The 19,712-nt window shown below is 35.8% G+C and overlaps 1 protein-coding gene and 1 non-coding gene across 7 annotated transcripts in view; both read right to left on the bottom strand.

The window, feature by feature from the left end:
- Positions 1-10,200: 10,200 nt before the first annotated feature.
- On the bottom strand, positions 10,201-10,303 carry LOC128194156 (small nucleolar RNA R71). The gene has a single exon (XR_008245471.1). It is a non-coding gene; the product is annotated as a small nucleolar RNA R71 (small nucleolar RNA).
- A 5,143-nt stretch (positions 10,304-15,446) lies between these two features.
- Positions 15,447-19,712, bottom strand: part of LOC108346724 (uncharacterized) — a 47,719-nt gene continuing 43,453 nt past the window's right edge. For 3 of the 6 annotated variants that reach the window (XM_052868238.1, XM_052868239.1, XM_052868234.1), the window contains exons 4-8: positions 17,420-17,558; positions 16,578-16,750; positions 16,407-16,484; positions 16,158-16,251; positions 15,447-16,030 (exon numbers count right to left, since the gene is read on the bottom strand). In XM_052868238.1, the coding sequence (XP_052724198.1) occupies positions 15,693-16,030; positions 16,158-16,251; positions 16,407-16,484; positions 16,578-16,750; positions 17,420-17,558 (822 nt within the window). In that variant the 3' untranslated portion in view covers positions 15,447-15,692. The remainder of the gene's footprint in view (positions 16,031-16,157; positions 16,252-16,406; positions 16,485-16,577; positions 16,751-17,419; positions 17,559-19,712) is intronic. The other 3 variants (XM_052868235.1, XM_052868236.1, XM_052868237.1) reach the window with 3 other exon arrangements.

The raw sequence follows: 19,712 nt of genomic DNA, 5'->3' as shown, positions 1-19,712 counted from the left end.
AGGGGAATGCACGTGAAAGTAGGGGAGAAGTTTTTAAATTATTTATTAAAAATCTTAATAAACAAGCTTGGAACAGCCACGTGAATAGAAGCACATCTTAGAAGCCAAAGGGCTGCAGCAAGAAGATGGGAGGACGGACAACAGCTGGCTTCTCGGACACAATAAGCCAAGTCTAGCACCAACACTTCAACGTCCAGAATTAAGGGAAGAGCACAAGGAGGATGGTGTCATGACTAGAGAGAAGCCCACGGTTGAAGCAAATTACAGTGGAAGTGGAAGGGAAACAGAGAAGGGTGTGCTACGGCAAATTGGAAGAAGACAAGATTAGTTGGCAAATGGGACCCATCCTAATTCTTTTGTAAACTTAGGAGTTGAAGAATTCAGAACTTAGAACCTAGAAGTCACGGGAAAGGAATTCCAGACAAAAACAAAATGTTGAAATGAAGGAGAAGTCACGGGAGGCAGCAGTAGCAGCAACAAAATTCTGAGCTTTGGCTATAAAATGGAGCAGCAAGAGCACAGAAGAGTCATTAGTTTTAGGAGTAGAAGTTAGGTTTCTGGCTTGGTTTTCTCCTCCCCTCTGGGGAGGTTTTAAATTTCTTTTAGTTACCGTTTCCATAATTGAATGTTGTAATTTCCAGCTTGCATTTTCAAATCAATGTTTGTTGAACTTTCTTCTCATTTACCATTTTCTGCACAATTACTGTTTCTACAAATGCTGAATGTTTGACAAATTTCATTTTCATTTAAGCGTTTTATTTTTACCATCTTTTTATTTTATCGTTTATTGTTTTCTGAATCGTTTAATTTTATCGTTTTTCAATTTACCGTTTTCATTTTTACCGTCTTTTATCATTCAATTTTTATTGTCTTTAAGATTTATTTTTGTGATTTTAAATTCAGTTGTGTTTAATTTTCATTTTTTAAATTTCCAGTTTTAATTTTATTTTTCAGAAACAAAACATTCACAAACCCCCCCCCCCCCTTTCTTGTTTAAATCTGAGACTAAACCAACACAAATTGGTCCTTGAGAGACGACCTAGGAGTCACTTCCTAGTCTATACTGCATTCTATATCTGTATCAAATTTGTATGACCGCGACAGTCGTATCAACGCTCGTCCAAGCCAGGCAGAAGAGAATGCTCGTCCAGCGAAGAGAGAATTGGACGTTCATCCAGCTAGCAGAAGTGGACGTTCGTCCAGCTAGCAGAAGTAGACGTTCGTCCAGCTAGTAGAGAGGACGCTCGTCCTGTGGACATACGAGAGGACGCTCGTCCTGTGGACATACGAGAGGACGCTCGTCCAGCGAGCTAATAAGAGGATGCTCGTCCAGAGAGAGTTAAGAAGACGCTCGTCCAGAGGAAGAAAAGAAGACACTCGGCCAGCGAGTGGACGCTCGCCCAGGAGAAGTGGACGCTCGTCCCGAAGAGGATGCGCAAGGGACGCTTCGTCCAAGTCCAGAGAGTTTCACGCCCGGGCGTGAGAAATGGGGCGCCCGGGCGTGACTTTCCAGAGAGTCTCGCGCCCGGGCGTGACAGAGGGACGCCGGGCGCGACCTCTGCTGACCTGGAACCCTAGTTCTATTTATAGCATTCTGAACCTGAAGGTGGGGATCTTCTTGGCGGCTGAAGCTTGGAACACCATTTTCGGACCTAAGGGAGCTGGTTTTGGGCAGTGGGAACTCTCCATTCTTCCTCCTTGGATCCCCATTCTTCCACTTTTCTCCATTGTAAGCTCAAGTTCTCCATGACTATGGAGAACTAATTTCAATTTGTTGGGGAATGATGTAGTTACGAAACTTTCATGTAAATGCACTTGAGTTTTAATGAATTTAAGCTTTTTTCATTTGATTGTGAGTGTTTAATTTCCTTTTCTTAAAGCTTGTTGTGACTTGATCAACCATAACATGAATCTTAGATTTGCTTGATATTGGGAAATATTTTGTGGATCTTGAACTGGAATTAACACCTATAGGAGATTGTGTCTAGGGATAGAGCTTGATTCTATAGTTGTCTATAATCTCTAATTGTAATGCAGATGAACTTTCTAGGTTACCAAGGGATTGGGACTGCAAAAGTGAATCTAGGCTCTTTCTACCAAGGGATTGGGTCTGAGTATTGTAGGAAGGTTGACAAAAGCAATTAATTGAAGAAGTAGTAATTTGCAATTGCATGATAGCGTAGTAATTACAATCATTCTCCAACATCTCTAATCCATATTGTCTCATTATCCATTAACCATTTTCAATCTTTTAGCCTCCATATTTATGAATTTAAATTTTATTACACTTGAATCATATTAAAATGATGTTATTCTTAGTCTAAGTTAGTTAACTTATTATACGGTTTTAAAGTGTTACACGAGTCTCTTGGGAAACGATATCCGGTCTTACCGGTTTATTACTTAAAATGATTTGGTATACTTGCAAGAAAGTTAACAAATTCCACCACTCAAAAGGGCGGATCTTTATCACTTATCTTGGAGGAGACTCCTCTAAATATCTTCCATTTCTGCATTTCCATCAATTTGACATTCTTCATCTTTTTCAGTTATTTTCAATTTCGCTACTAGTTCAAACAATTTGCTACGAACAAGCCTTAGCGTCCCAAATATGAAATGAGGAGTTCATCAATTAATAACGGGTCTTTCCAGAAAAGTTTCATTAGCTCTGAGATGTATGGAAGAAGCGGTCACCAAGAAAAGGCTCTGGAGGTTTTCGAGGAGATGCCTAGAACAACTGTTGTTGTTTGGAATTCCTTGATTAGTGGATATGGTTTGAGAGGTGAAAACATATCATGCAATCACCATTTAAAAATGATGTACAACGAAGGAGTCAAGCCAACTTTGACTACTTTATGTAGTTTAATAATGGTTTGTTAACGATTTGCTCGACTACTGGAAGGAAAGTTTGTACATGGATATATAATACAAAACAGAATACAACCTGTTGTTTTCATTAGTAGTTCACCGATGGATCTATACTTCAAATGTGGAATGGTAGGTCAGCTAAAAACATCTTTAAATCGATACCAAAGTCTAAGGTAGTTTATGGGAATGTCATGATTTCTGGATATGTTGCTAAAGGGAAACTTTTGGAAGCCCTTTCCCTGTTTAGAGAAATGAGAAAATCTTATGTTGAGCTAAATGCTATTATTTGTACCAGTGTTTTAGCAGCTTGTTCTTAACTAGCAGCACTAGAACAAGGTAAAGATATTCATAATGTCATCGGATCCCGATATTTTAACAACTTTTTGACAATGAATTACGTATCAATTTTTTATTGGTCCGTATATTTGAAACGGACCAATCATAAACTACCACATAAGTTGTTATAAAAAAAATTGTTAAAAGAACATTTTTCTTTTACTAAATGCTGCAATCCGATGTAAAACCTGATAGGTTACTTTTCTTTCTATAAATGGGATGAGGTAACTGGCCTTTACATGTCTCTAACAAAAATCTAGAAAAGAACCAAAAATAGAACAAAAAGAAATTTGCCTTTGTTTTGCTGGATTGCTGATTTCATCTAGGATTGCTAGATGAATTAAAGAATCTACCATTCATAATACATGGAAGAAAATGTATTTTCTTCAAATGCTCACAAAAACTGAGAGCTTCTCTCTTAGAGGTCAAGTAACTAACCAAAGTCAAGCTTTAAAGCTGATAGATTCGGTAGTTAGCACAATAGCATCGTATTCTTACGTAGGGTAATTAAATTTGATGCATATCTAACTATTCTTACTGTTTGCTTTATCTGTACCAATTTGTTTATAGTAATTAATAATAAATCTCTCCTGTAACTATCATGTGTCAATCTTTCCTGCCTATCTGATGGTGTTTTCTTAATGTTATGTAAAAGATGGATAATAATTTAAATGTGTACCTTGTTTTTAATTTTCCCCCACTTTGTATATAGACATTGTCAAACGAACTTTGGTATTGTTTCTTCATTACACTATAAAAATATTTTTACATCGATTAAAAATGAATTCTTATATCTGTATGCAGAGATATGAAAACAAGAGATATAGAAGAAATTCAATTTTTATATCAGATCCAAAACTGATATAAAATTTAAAAATCTTATACCGGTTCAGTAACAGGTATTAAAGGATTATTTTTATTGACAAAGTTGGAATTACTTTTTCTTTATTAAATCACAATTAAATTTTAATTATTGTGAGTACAACGTTTCTCAACTAGTTCCACCAATATTTTTTGTTTCTTCGTTTAAAACCTTTTTATGAAACAAAACTAAATACCACTTATTAATTATTAGATTAATTTTCTAGTTGAGGAAGATTTATACTAAAATGAGCATGACTATTAAAATTCTCTTAGGCATAGTATGTTTCCGTATCTTGTTTTTCTCTATCTAGAGTGAGATATTATATTTCGAAAATCTTCATAGTTTACAAATACACTACGAAAAGTCTATCATCAATAGTTTCCCTAACATAAAAAGTCCTTAACTATTCAACACTTAACTTCAATCTCTTTGTTTTTTAGATTAAACCTTTGAACACTCTAGAATCTCACACTAATCTATTTCAACACGCATTGCTCCCAACTAAGAAAACCATCTCTTTCTTTTCTTTACAACTTTTGAATACTTTCTTCAGTATAATTTTTCTATTGTTGGCCCACATTTTTCTTTGGAATCTCATCTTCTAATAAAGTTTATTCTAGGTCTTTGACAAACCCATTGACCAAATCTAATGGATCTGAATTCAAATTTGAACTTTGAAGTGTCATCATTCTACAAGAAAAAGTGTATTACATACAGCAAAAATCTGTATATAAGACCCAAAATCCATATATAATACGTGTTTATATACGGATTACATACGGGCAAAAATCCGTATATAATACTATCGTAGCTAAGTTTATATACGGATTTATCCGTATATAACTTATATACGGATATTATATACGGATTTATCCGTATATAACTTATATACGGATATTATATACGAATTTATCCGTATATAAGTTATATACGGATTTTATATACAGATTTATGCATGTTCAAATTTTAATTTGGAGATGGAATGCAGCTGCCACATTTTCTAACACACACGGCCACCACCAAAAAGAGCACTAACATTAAAAATGAATTTGGAAGCTCACATGGGCTGTACGGAAAGTGAGAAAGAATATGGATTGTGCAGCAAGCACACGACACTTCATATGACTCAATAAAAAATATATATAGAAGTGGAGGTGCATCACGTGAATGATGGGCATTCATTTGTTTTTTTAATTCAAAAGTGCACATGGGAGGAGACAAAATGACACGGTTGGAAACAATAAGTGGAGGACCCTTTGTGACATGGAAAGCATTATATTATTGGAGAAATGAGAGACTTGATACGTGAAAGAAGAATGGGGCAGTGTGGAATTAATGGAAAGGAAATGACCTCTTTTCTTGGCTGAAATAAAATACATGATGACAAGAAAGCCATCCATATATAGACCAAGGAAGAAAGTGGAGAGCACATAGTTAATTGGCAGGCAGCTCCACCCCACATTCACACGCACAAAAATGCTGGATGGTCTGAAGAGTTCACGGCCCCTTGTCCAACCACTTTTGAACACATACACCTTCCATTTTGAAGAAGCACACAGCAAGTCCAAGAGCTCACACGATTCAGCATCCATACAAAAGAAAGGGAGAGGTCGTAAGACAGCAGCATCCAGCACATAGACAAGTAATGTTTTGCTTCAAATGTTACAGGGAAATTAGAAGAAAGATAACATCTTTTAAGCATGTAAGTTTCTTTGTTTGCTGTTGATGTCGAAAACACTGTTGCATCACCATCAACACTGTCGACAGGTTCTGCTGGAATTACTTTGAAGAAAACTCATTCATGGAGGAAAATTAAAAACCGAACTACATTGCATACAAAACCGAGCAAGACAGGAAATTAAAAACACCTTTTTGTGGTTCCTTCGACCTTCTCAGCACCAAGTTCTATGTCTCAACTTAAACCGCAACACAGCAGCCTCAATCGATGCCTCGTCAAAACCAACTACGTCTTCCCAAACGAACCGAAAATGGGGCAATGAAAATCAAATCAACACAGATTAGGGTTCAATTTTAAAGATTTCTAACCATTACAGGTTACCATAAACATGAACGAACAAAAGAATCACTTACCAGATTTAGGGCTCCAAAGAAGAATGATTTACAGCTGCAGAGAAGAGACGATCCACAGTGGAGGTGACTGAAGGTTTGAGACGAATGTTCGACACTGAGAGCTGACTGAAGGTTGGAGAGGAGAGGTGAATGAATGGTTGATGAAGGATTGATGAAGATGACTCCACGGAGAAGAGGGTTCGAGAGCAAGAGAGTTCGAGAGAGAGAACAGAGTTCTAGGGTTCGAGAAAGTGGGGAAAATGCTTCTTCAGAGTGTGATATGCAGCTCCAGCATCCAATTAATCAGAAAAAAAAAATTTAAATAATTTCCCACATCCGTATATAATATCCGCAGTTAACAACTATATTCTGACTGCATACGGATACTACGGGTTATATACGGATATATCTCTGGATAATTTTCCCACCACCATGCGCAAACTTTATATACGGAAAATTCCGTATATAAATATCCGTATATAATATCCGTATATAAAACCTTTTTTGGTATCCGTACATAATTTTCGTATATAATGCCCCATTTAAATACGGATTAACATCCGTATATAAATTTCCGTATGTAATGCCCCATTTATAATGCCTCATTTATATCCACGAGGTTAGTACACCTCATTCACTTCATCCATAGGGTTGGTACACCCTCCACGAGGTTGGTACACCTCATTCACTTCATCCATAGGGTTGATACACGCTCCACGAGGTTTGTACACCTCATTCACTTCTTCCATAGGATTAACTACCGCTGAGTGGTGACTTCGGCTTCTCCTTTTGCACTTTTTATTGTCTTTTCTGATTTCATCTCTCTCCTTCTTCACTTCTTTCACCAAATTCACCTTAAAACCTGCACAAAGGCTCCCTCTCCAGAATCGAACCCTAATTCTCCATCACCCGTCACTATCCTACCATCGAAAGTTGATAGGACAGATCCGTATATAATATCCGCATGTAATACCTGGCTCTAATTACAAACAGATAATTCCACTTATATACGGATTCCATCCTTAGGTAATTTTCCCACTATGACGTGCCAACCGTATATACGGAATTTATATACGAAACATCCGTATATAATATAACGCCTCTTGATTCAAATAATACCACACAAAACTTTTTCTTTTTATTTATTAATATAAAATAAAATTTGAATTCCTAATGAAGAAATATCTCATTATACTTTTAATTCTCATATTATTAACATTGATGCTAATTTTATCTTTTTTATTTTTTCACTATCAAAATTTCACTTAATTTTAAATACATATCTGTACTATGTAAACTCGCTGGTTGGTCAACATAGGATGACCGATTGGTTATAAGAATGACCTAACAGTCAATACAAACCAACATTACCAATAGCACAGACTAATTAAAGATAAAGCATGTTTAATAGTCGTTGAGTTATAATTAGGCAGGTGATAAAATTATAAGTCTTTTCGAAATCTATAAATACAAATTTGATGAATAATAATAAATTATTGCATTGAATTTGCATTTAATATTTTAACTGCGGCTTGAAATGATTTTAACATCGAAGTAGTTTTTCTAGATAATCTTCGTACTGACTCGGACTCAACGATATATATATATATATATATATATATATATATATATATATATATATATATATATATATATGAATGCAGGAGGAAGTGTGTTTTGGAGTTGTAGAATCGATCGAGAAGAGTGTGTGATCATATTATTGGTGTTTGTCGTACAATTCCCATATTGATGTATCCATGTACTAAGTTTGTTTCCCTTTTCCTTCTCAAATACATATTGGATGGCCCTGATAGGTGTAAACTTTACTTGTTTTTGTTGCTTATATTGTGTGGCTTTTGAGTAAGTTTTAGTGTTTATTCTCATGAAAAGTGTATAATTGTTGATATAAGTATAAAATTTGACTGTTTAAATGTTTTTGATGTTTTTGTTGTTTATTTTGATGAAAAATAAGGATTGGATATCATAAAAGACTTGGATCATACTCATAGGCGCAGTTTTGCCGAGAAGATCGCGCCCGGGCGCGAGAAAAGGACCCTGGGCGCGAATTTGCCGAGAGGTTCGCGCCCGGGCGCGAAATACAAAGGGGCGCCTGGGCGCCACATAGAAGAAAGAGGACGCTCGTCCATCATGCAGAGGACGCTCGTCCAGCATGCAACGACGCTCGGCATAGGACGCTCGTCCAGAGTGAGGACGCTCGTCCAGCGCTCGTCCAACGTTCGTCCAGCATGCAGAGGACGCTCGTCCAGCATGCAGAGGACGCTCGTCCAGCGCGCAGCAGAGGACGCTCGTCCAGCATGGGACGCTCGTCCAGCAGAGGACGCTCGTCCAGAATAGGAGAGGACGCTCGTTCGTCCAGCAGAAGCATTTGGACGCTCGTCACCAAGAGAGGACGCTCGTCCAGAATTGGGCCGTTCGTCCAGAATTGGGACGCTCGTCCAGAAGTTGGACGCTCGTCCAGGAAATTGGACGTTCGTCCAGAAATGAACCCGTGACTCAATTATTTTTTTAAAAAGCTGATTCAGAGTTGGAAAAACCAGATCTGGAACGGGGAGGAGACCTGACGCTGCTGCAGCTGCTCCAAGGGGCTTCCATGGTGGAAATTCACCAATTTCCACCATCCAATCCATCATTTCTCTCTTTTATGTTGTATATGTGTAGCTAAAACTCCATTTCACTGGGGTTGAGAGTAAATTTCTGAACTCTTTGTAATTTCTCTATTAATGCATGATCTTGTTTGAATTATGTGTTCTATCCTTATTTTTCATGCTTTTGATGGAAATCTGAGCTATTTGAACGGTTAAATCATTGGAAAATGTATGAGACCGCGGACCTAGGATAGAACTGCTAAAGGATTTCGAGTCCTAGGCATAGGAGGGAATTTTTAGTCATCTGTGACATTGTGTTTAAGGCAAATCTGATAATTGAATTAGCTAAGGAATTAGCAATTTAGTTTGAATGATTAAGAACTGTCTCTGAGGAATCAGGACTGCATGCGCCTAGGATGTCGATGCTTAATTTTGAGGAATTGTGTTAGTAGAAAATTACCGGAGTGATGAACTTGAATTTCAACCCCAGTGAACTTTAATTCATCTGTTTTTACCACTTTAATTTCATCTGCATGCTAAAATTCATATGTGTTGCTAAATTACGTTTATTAATCGCTAAATTAGTAAACTTTAACAATCTGTGAATCAAAACAAATCCCTTGGGAAAACGATATTCGGACTTACTGATTTATTACTTGAACGATCCGGTACGCTTGCCGAGGTCTCAACAAGTTTTTGGCGCCGTTGCAGGGGATTTGTTTTTGTTTTCGTTGATTGTTTGTTGTTTATCTGGTTTAGTTGATTTTAGCTATCTATTGTCTAAGTGTGTATTGTGATTATATTTGAATTCTTTTACATATTTGTTATCATCTGTAGAGATTGTGTATTTTTGGATTGTTTTCTTTTAGTTTGTGTTTTGTATGAGAAGCAGAGAACATGTTGAAAATCTACTTTTCGATCCGGAAATTGAAAGAACTGCTCGAAGGAACAACAGCAGAAGAAGGAGACAAAGTAGAGAATCTAGAGAATCATCTGCTATCTCTGAAGAAATTCTGGACTTTTCATCTGGGCAAGAAAAAGAAGAAATGGAAGATAATCGCACTGGAGAAGGTTCTGGGCAAGGAAGACGTACTCTTGCAGATTATAACACTTTCTCAGGACCTCTGCACTTCAACAGTATTGCAAGACCAGTGGTGAATGCTGCTAACATGGAGATGAAGCCAACTCTTATTCATCTGGTGCAGAATAATCAGTTTCATGGATTATCTCACGAGAATCCATACACTCACTTGGCTACTTTCATGGAGATCTGTAATACAGTGAGGATTCACCAGGTTCCAGATGAAGCAATCCGACTCAGCTTATTTCCATTCTCATTGGCTGGTAATGCAAAAATGTGGCTGAATTCTTTTCCAGAGAATAGTCTGACAGTCTGGGATGATGTGGTTGCCAAATTCCTGAACAAGTTCTTCCCTCAGTCCAAAGTCAATAAGGGAAAGCAGGAGATCTCTTCTTTCCAACAGGATGCTGATGAAACTCTAGGTCAAGCATGGGATAGATTCAAAGGCCTACTGAGAAAAACCCCTACTCATGGATTTGATGAGCCTACAATGTTAAATCTGTTTCTTGGAGGGCTGAAATCTCAAACAAAGTTAATGTTAGATGCCTCAGCTGGAGGTAGTATCAGATGGAAGACACCTGAAGAAGCACATGATCTGATTGAAAATATGGCTGCAAATGATAATGAAGTTCAGAGTGAGAGAGCTCAATTTCAACAAAAAGGTGTTCTTCAACTTCAAACTCAAGATGCTTTACTAGCTCAGAACAAGATTATGACTCAGCAACTTGAGACATTAATGAAGAAGTTATCTCAGCTACCTAAAGAACTGCAAAATGTTTCTCAATTTCAACATCATATGGTTCAGAGTTGTCAATTGTGCGGAGGAGATCATAATAATGGTCAATGTGTAGTGCAAAGCATGTCTCATGAAGAAGTACACTATATGGGAAATCAAGGTCTTCAGCCAAACTATGATCAACGTCAAAGTTTTAATCAAGGATGGAGACCTCATCCGAGTATGGGACAAGCTGCTCCTTTCAACAGACCACCTCCACAGAACTTTCAGCAACAACCTACTCTGACAGACAGAACTTCAAAACTTGAAGAAACTCTTCAGCAGTTTATGCAGGTATCAATTTCCAACCATAAAAGTACAGAAGCCTCACTTAGGAATTTGGAGATTCAGGTGGGTCAATTAGCTAAGAAGTTGGAAGAAAAACCAGAGAAAGATTTTGGGGCAAACACTAAAGTAAATCCAAAGGAAGAATGCAATCTTATTACTACAAGGTCAGGAAGAATTATGAAAGAAAGAGAATTTGAGAAAAAAATGAGTGAAGAAAAAGATGAGATGAGTAAAGAGGGAGATGAAGAAGAAGAGAAAGAGGTTAGAGAAAGTGAAAAAGCGAGAGAGGGAGAGAAAAAGAAAGAACAGATGTATGAGAAGCCTCTTCCATATCCAAAGGTTCTATCTAGAAACGAGAAGGAAAAACAGTTCAGGAGTTTCATTGATATTTTCAAGAAGTTGGAAATCAAAATGCCCTTCTCAGAAGCACTGAAACAAATACCTGCTTATTCGAAATTCATGAAAGATGTGCTCACGAAGAAGAAAAAGTATATTGAGGAAGAAACTATAGAAGTACAAGGCCAGTGCAGTGCTATCATTCAGAAGTTGCTTCCACCAAAGTTTAAAGATCCAGGTAGTTTTACAATTCCATGTACCATTGGTAAACTGGCGGTTGGAAAGGCTCTAATTGATCTGGGAGCCAGCATAAATCTGATGCCCCTTTCTATGTTTGAGAAAATTGGGGATCTGGAGATGAAATCTACACGCATGACTCTACAATTGGCAGATCGATCAATCAAGTATCCTTATGGAGTGGTAGAGGATGTGCTCATAAAGGTAGACAAATTGATATTCCCTGCAGATTTTGTCATCATGGAAATGGAGGAAGACAAAGAAGTACCTCTCATTCTGGGACGACCATTCATGAAGACAGCAAAAGTTGTCATTAATATGGATGATGGAACGCTGAAACTGAAAGACAAAGATGAGGAGGTAATTTTTAATGCATTTGATGATGTGCAGCAGTGTAATGAAGGAAAGGCAATTCCTGAAGCTGCAAATGAAATCATGTGTGTAAGTGATAAATCAGATGACCACCATTTGTTGATGCAAAGCAAGGAGCCCAGATTAGGAGAGCCAATTATACTGAAAGATAAGTTGTGGGTTTTCAAAAGCAAAACCAAAGACGGAAGATTTGAAGTTGAAGCTCCTTACTCCAGGGTAACCAGAAAGATATCTAGAAAACAGTGGAAGGGTTGTTGGTGGAACAGAGGAAAGAAGCTCACCAAAATCAAAAATCCACCATGAGCTTAACAGGTGTCAAGCTAAAGACGTTAAACAAGCGCTTACTGGGAGGCAACCCAGCTTTCTAACTCTATCTATTTATGTTTTCAGTTATTTTGGTTGTGTGGATTGAATCTGAATATGTCAGGTTGTGTTGATTGATTTATGTTTCTGATTTGATTTGATTGTGAATTATGTGTTTGAAGTTTGAATTTGAATTTTGAATTCTGTCCATGATAATTGGCATGATTGTGAGATTGTTATTGCAGAATCTGAGTTTTAGAACTTGTGTTATGATTATATATGATTTATTCTTGAATCTGATTGATGGTGACCCAGAAGTTGAATATCTGAGTATACTGAGAAAGCTTTCATAGCAAGTGAGAAGTTGTTATTGCTATGAATTTGGTTTTTGCATAATTCTTATTAACACAGATACATTCTGGTTTAGAAATGAGAAAGGCAGTTTTGTTTGATGAAATTAGCTACTTGGCCAGATGACTACCCATATGTGAATATTAATCCTTTGTTATCCTGTTTGAGCCTTATATATATTTTTTGTGAACCCTCAGCATATTACAGAACAATCTACCTTATCCAACACTCTAGAAGAAGAGAACATGAAACATAATTGTCAAGAGATAGGTAGAAATTAAGTTTGGGGGAAATCATAATCAGTTGAGTCTTAAACTGATGAAAAACAATTGAAAAAAAAAGTATCAAAGTTAGAGAAAAATTCAAAAAAAAAATGTGTTATGTGATGAATGAAGACGTAGTTGATGAATAAAGTTTCAATGTTGTTATGTTCTTGTTCTCCTCTTCTTTAGTGTTGTTTTGTTTCCCTGTAAAACCATGTTTCTTCTAGCCAAGCAAAGTTTTAACCCGAGAAAGTCCTTTTGATTTAAATCAGAATGTTTGAAGTGTATATGAGATGACTTGCAAAAGTTGATGAAGTAGTTGATGACAATTTGAGTATGAATTGGAGTTGTAAACACTTGCAGGTTGAGATAAACACAAATTGAGCATTGTGGTTGTATTCTTTTTCTGGTTGTCTTATCATTTTGGATTCAAGAACTTGTCAATATAGAAGTCATGACATGTGATCTGAATATTTGGAGGTGTAGGTACAATCCTTACTATTGTGTCAGATATTATGTGATGGAATATTAACTGCTTTGTTGGGTTTGATTGTGTTGTTTTTGTCTATTTTCATGAGGACACGAAAATATATAAGTTTGGGGGAGTTTGATAGGTGTAAACTTTACTTGTTTTTGTTGCTTATATTGTGTGGCTTTTGAGTAAGTTTTAGTGTTTATTCTCATGAAAAGTGTATAATTGTTGATATAAGTATAAAATTTGACTGTTTAAATGTTTTTGATGTTTTTGTTGTTTATTTTGATGAAAAATAAGGATTGGATATCATAAAAGACTTGGATCATACTCATAGGCGCAGTTTTGCCGAGAAGATCGCGCCCGGGCGCGAGAAAAGGACCCCGGGCGCGAATTTGCCGAGAGGTTCGCGCCCGGGCGCGAAATACAAAGGGGCGCCTGGGCGCCACATAGAAGAAAGAGGACGCTCGTCCATCATGCAGAGGACGCTCGTCCAGCATGCAACGACGCTCGGCATAGGACGCTCGTCCAGAGTGAGGACGTTCGTCCAGCGCTCGTCCAACGTTCGTCCAGGACGTTCGTCCAGCGTGCAGAGGACGCTCGTCCAGCATGCAGAGGACGCTCGTCCAGCGCGCAGCAGAGGACGCTCGTCCAGCATGGGACGCTCGTCCAGCAGAGGACGCTCGTCCAGAATAGGAGAGGACGCTCGTTCGTCCAGCAGAAGCATTTGGACGCTCGTCACCAAGAGAGGACGCTCGTCCAGAATTGGGCCGTTCGTCCAGAATTGGGACGCTCGTCCAGAAGTTGGACGCTCGTCCAGGAAATTGGACGTTCGTCCAGAAATGAACCCGTGACTCAATTATTTTTTTAAAAAGCTGATTCAGAGTTGGAAAAACCAGATCTGGAACGGGGAGGAGACCTGACGCTGCTGCAGCTGCTCCAAGGGGCTTCCATGGTGGAAATTCACCAATTTCCACCATCCAATCCATCATTTCTCTCTTTTATGTTGTATATGTGTAGCTAAAACTCCATTTCACTGGGGTTGAGAGTAAATTTCTGAACTCTTTGTAATTTCTCTATTAATGCATGATCTTGTTTGAATTATGTGTTCTATCCTTATTTTTCATGCTTTTGATGGAAATCTGAGCTATTTGAACGGTTAAATCATTGGAAAATGTATGAGACCGCGGACCTAGGATAGAACTGCTAAAGGATTTCGAGTCCTAGGCATAGGAGGGAATTTTTAGTCATCTGTGACATTGTGTTTAAGGCAAATCTGATAATTGAATTAGCTAAGGAATTAGCAATTTAGTTTGAATGATTAAGAACTGTCTCTGAGGAATCAGGACTGCATGCGCCTAGGATGTCGATGCTTAATTTTGAGGAATTGTGTTAGTAGAAAATTACCGGAGTGATGAACTTGAATTTCAACCCCAGTGAACTTTAATTCATCTGTTTTTACCACTTTAATTTCATCTGCATGCTAAAATTCATCTGTGTTGCTAAATTACGTTTATTAATCGCTAAATTAGTAAACTTTAACAATATGTGAATCAAAACAAATCCCTTGGGAAAACGATATTCGGACTTACTGATTTATTACTTGAACGATCCGGTACGCTTGCCGAGGTCTCAACAGGCCCCAACTCAAAAATTTGATCAAGACTGATTTAAGTTTGAAATCAATTTGATAAAGAACTCAAATAAGATAATGATATCAAATAAACCTAATTCTATAACAGAATATATTAATTTTATCATTATGTATACTTACACCACAAAAGAAATAGAAACATTTAAATAAGTTATATATATATATATATGTATATATTATTCTTTATTGATAAAAAAAAATTCACTGCATTACTTGGTATGATTGTGTTTAACCATATTTACAGTTAAAAAGACGTTTTTATAAACACTCTTTTCTAAGGTACTCTAAAGTTTTGTTCTTTGACAGCTGCTCAACAATTAATTGGATGTTTGTGTTTATATAAATTTTTGAAGTTAACAGAAAAATCATACCAACATTCTTATAGTGTAATATATAAGTTTGGCTATTTTATGTTTTATTGATATTGTAATTATATTTTCTTTAAAGATATAGAATGTAAGTAATCTTGAATTTTATCAATGGTAATGATATGCATTTTCCATGTCCTAAAAGTTAAAATAAACAACAAAATCATAATAAAACAAATAGAAGAAATTTATACATACATGTATCCGAAGACCAAATGTATTAAGAAAAATAAAACAAACAAACGATGATGGTTTTATTTGAGAAAAGATGATAGGTTCGGGAAAGTATAAGCTAAGAACAAAGTTTCAACGCAACCAACATAAATTAATAAGAAACGGAAGAATAATATGAGATAGCCAAGTTTGTGCTCAAAGTAGTTCTGACTTGGAAACTTTGAGCCTGATCATGTTCCTGAAGTTGATGCTTAAGATCCTCCGAATGCAGAATCAAAGTAGCTTGAGTCTTTCAACATCATCCAACCAATCCTTATTGAAACCACAGTTACGCAGATCTTTTAACAATTCAACAAATTCAGGGTGGCTTGACATAAACACACTATGGCTTTGGAGAAACTTCAAAAGCTCAGCCAGACAAGTGTAGGCAAAGCCCTTGTATCTCTCACTCATGGCATCGTCTGCTAAACGAAGAGAAGGATGCTTCACAAGGAAATTGCTTAACAGAGCCAAGTTCTCTGACCCCAAATGCTTCTTAGAGATAAGTTGCTCAAGCTCCCTTCTTACACTATAACCAGAACTTGAATCTTGAGTGATCTCAACAAGTTTCTCTGAAAAGGAAATGTCATTCAAAAGAAAAACAATAAAAACACATTCAAGTGATCAAATTCATATGTCATCTCTCTTCGAACAATTAATATGCAAGATAAAACAAAATACAAGAGATCTTCTTGTAACCTGGAGAAGCTTTTTGAATGTCTTCAACACCAACATCTTCAACTTCTATATTCACAACTGAAAACGGTACAGATATTTGAGCTTCACCATGTTCCTACATAGATTCAATCAGTCCGTCATAACATCAGCTTCAATCTCTTTATATTTTATGAGTAGAAAACAAGCCACACTAGTTTTTAGCATGGGAAGTTATATATATAATATTTCACTACATTCAAAAGTAACTGATAAGTGAAGTAATGAACTAACTGATTCTGAATCAGTTGACAACGCTATCGTCTTCTCATATGGTGATGCAGTTCCATCTTCACAAGTTTTCTTTGTTTCCTGCATAAAATAAACGAGTTATTAAATTGAGTATTTAATTGAATGTGATTTGCAGTTAGATATGTTAACGGAAATAGATTGATTTGTGTTGACCTGCGATGAAGGGAAGTCAGTTCCTGAAAATACCTCAGCTTTAGCATCAATTGAAAAGTATTCTTTTGCTTTTGTCATTTCATTCTGACTCCTAATCTCTGTGGGTTTAGAGTCTTCGTGGAGATCATCTGCGATCTCTGTTAATATATTCTTTATAGGTTGATCTGTCGCTTCTGATCATATAATAAATATTAAACACCTCTCACAACGTAATTCACAAGATTAAAAGTGTGTGCTTTTAATTATAAATAATATTTTTAAAAGTGTAAGAGTATTTGTTTATAAATGATATTTTGATAATTCCTACAAGCTAGCTTCAATTGCTTATTTTCTTCTGTTAATTTTTTTCCTCTTTACTTTGTATTTTTTTCTCTCTGTTACCATAAATGAAACAAAACATCTATGCTAGAGAATAGTTTTACTTTATCGCATTATGAATGTCTTAAATAATCTGTTTCCAGAAAATTAGGGCGGTCAAAATTGCACACAGTTCAATTTGGCTGACTATGAGTTGACCAATTGGTTAAAAAAATTATATACAATAATAATAGTAAGAGTTGGAAATGATAATTTAAATATCATATCAATATGCATACTAAATCCAAACACTAAATGATAGTTCTAAGTAGTATTTAAATAACATTTGTGTAATTTTAAAAGTGGATCCAACGTATTTATTTTAAAACTCAATTTCAATTTTAAAATTATAATCCAAAACCGAAAACATGTGTTAGGTTATTGTTTTACTACGATGTGGTAGTTTTAAAACTTTTTATCACAGCTTGGTGAGTACCCAAGACATGTTGAGTAAAGAAAATAAGTAGAAAAAAGAGAGTCAGAACCTGTAGAATTAGTATTTTGAGAATTGGTAAACACTGAGTTAGATGTTCTCTGAAAATCTCCATCATTAACATCTTTAGATATAGGAGGCTCCGTCTTAAGATTTGAAGAAGGTATGGCCATTTCTTCTTCATCATTTTCCTGCATATATATTTATTGAAACCTTAATCTTTTAGGTTATTAGTGTTTATAAATTCAATTTAGTAATAATTCATTAATAGTATATGACGTTAGAGGAATATGAAGAGTAAATAAAGTATTAAAATCTCAATAACTATTTGAGTATTTTTTATTAATTTTTATTAAATATTTTAATTTAATTTATTCCCAAAATTCTTATATTTTTATTTTTTGTTTAAATGAGTGACATAACTATTATTTTATGTCATTATTTTGCTCATTTGTTTTTCGTTGTTAATATAAACAATATACGCGACGTGTATATTATACCTTAATTGAAAAATAGCACTGGTATTAATGACTTTTATTTATTATTAGTTGAGTGAGCAGAAATAGTATCATTCACGTTATCTATAAACTCTCGTTATTTGATCTGTTTATTTTTCAAATGCAAGATATCACTCAAATGTAAATAAGTTGTGTGAAAACCTAGAGTGGTGGTGATTTTTACAAGAAGAGAATAGTATAATATTTTAATTATAAAAGGTTTAAGTCATATAAATATTTTTAATAGTTGAATTTCATTTTATATAAAATTGTCGTTTCTCTAAACCTTTTCTTTAAGTTTTCTCTCTATTATTTCTCTTTAATTCTAATCTCAATCTTTATTAGAGATCACAGGATCGATCATAGCAATGAACTCTACATAACTATTATATCAAGGAGTATATAACAAAGTAAGTTTTCATTTTTCCTCTTTTAATCATTTTAGCCCTTGTGGTGCATGTGCTCCTAGGGTGATGCATGTGATTGGAGATTGTTCTTGGTGAATCTCTGTTGCTCTTATCATGATATTATGTTTAAAATTTTAATCAGGGTTTTCATAAGTTCTTGTGTAGAATATAGCTTTAAAGAGAGTAACAATGTGAGAAGGGATGTTTCTGTTCTCAAGTTATGGAAGTTAATTTTAGTTATTTCATATGTGAAATTCATTCTCTTTTGTTTTGATTTTGAGCCTAGAATTATGATTTTCTTTTGGTATGTGTTGATTGAATTGTTAGATAAGTTTGTGGTATGTTGAAGCTACGAAAAATCTAGTTTTGTGATATGTGGTATAATGAATATGTTAAATCTTAGTGTTGTGGTATGCTTGTGATAATAGATTATGGAATTGATCTTTTGGCTAAGAATGGGGTTTTAAATCTATAATTGGAACATAGTTGATTGGTTTAAAGTATGATATGTTGTATAAAAACTGACAAAATCACGAACAATATTTTTTGAGGCATATAGTTTCATTGTCCTTAAGGACTTATCCACAGTGTATTGTGCAAGTCTTCTATGATATATCAGAAAATTTCCAAAAAATTTCTTAGGATTTCAGAACTAGCAAGAAACTCTACAAGAGAGTAAAAAAATAAACTCAGGATATAAAGAGGATAAGAAAAGAAAGAAAGAAAAACTAAGAAGATAACTTGAGGAATAAAGTTTCCTCTATAGAGGAGAAAAGAAAGCTTGATTTGGTGGATTTTTAGGAAAGCAAGGTCTATTTATAGAGCAGAAACTTGGTCATTCTTTTGCAATAAAATATAATTAACATTTTACACTAGTACAGATTAATGAATAGGCACCGGTTATTTTTAGTCATCAACATCGGTTTAAGAACCGAGGCATACTTAGGCGAGATAAAAAGTATACGCCTCGGTTTTCTTTACTCGAAACGGTAACTAGAATTCAACTCGGTTAAATGAACCGAGGCAGTATCAGTATCAGTGGTCAGATGTTATCCTCATCGTTCCGTTCATCGTTCCGTTCATCGTTCCGTTCAGGTAGGGTTCTCTTTCGGGGGAGATTCATTGATCTTGCAAGAAACAGAAATGGTTGGAGACATGAAATTCTTTGAGTCCTTTGAACAAACAGCTGGTGATCGAACCTTCATAGGTTTCAAAATTTGATCTTTCCCATTTTTTTTGTCATCCAAGAGTCTAAAAAATCTGCAGAACACCAACAAAGCCTCTTCCAGAAAAATCTGCAAAGCCTCTTCCAGAAAAATCTGCAGAATAAGTAGAGATTGGAAACGGGAAGACCATGGCGGGATGTGAGTCTCCATGTGCGAACACTGAACGGGAAGCCCTAAATCAAAATCGCGCCTCCACCTGCAACCACAATCAGATC

This window comes from Vigna angularis, chromosome 9 (assembly GCF_016808095.1).
Source record: "Vigna angularis cultivar LongXiaoDou No.4 chromosome 9, ASM1680809v1, whole genome shotgun sequence".
Classification (NCBI taxonomy): domain Eukaryota; kingdom Viridiplantae; phylum Streptophyta; class Magnoliopsida; order Fabales; family Fabaceae; genus Vigna; species Vigna angularis.
Note: the sequence above shows the minus strand (reverse complement) of the source record. Positions and strands in the feature narration are given on the sequence as shown.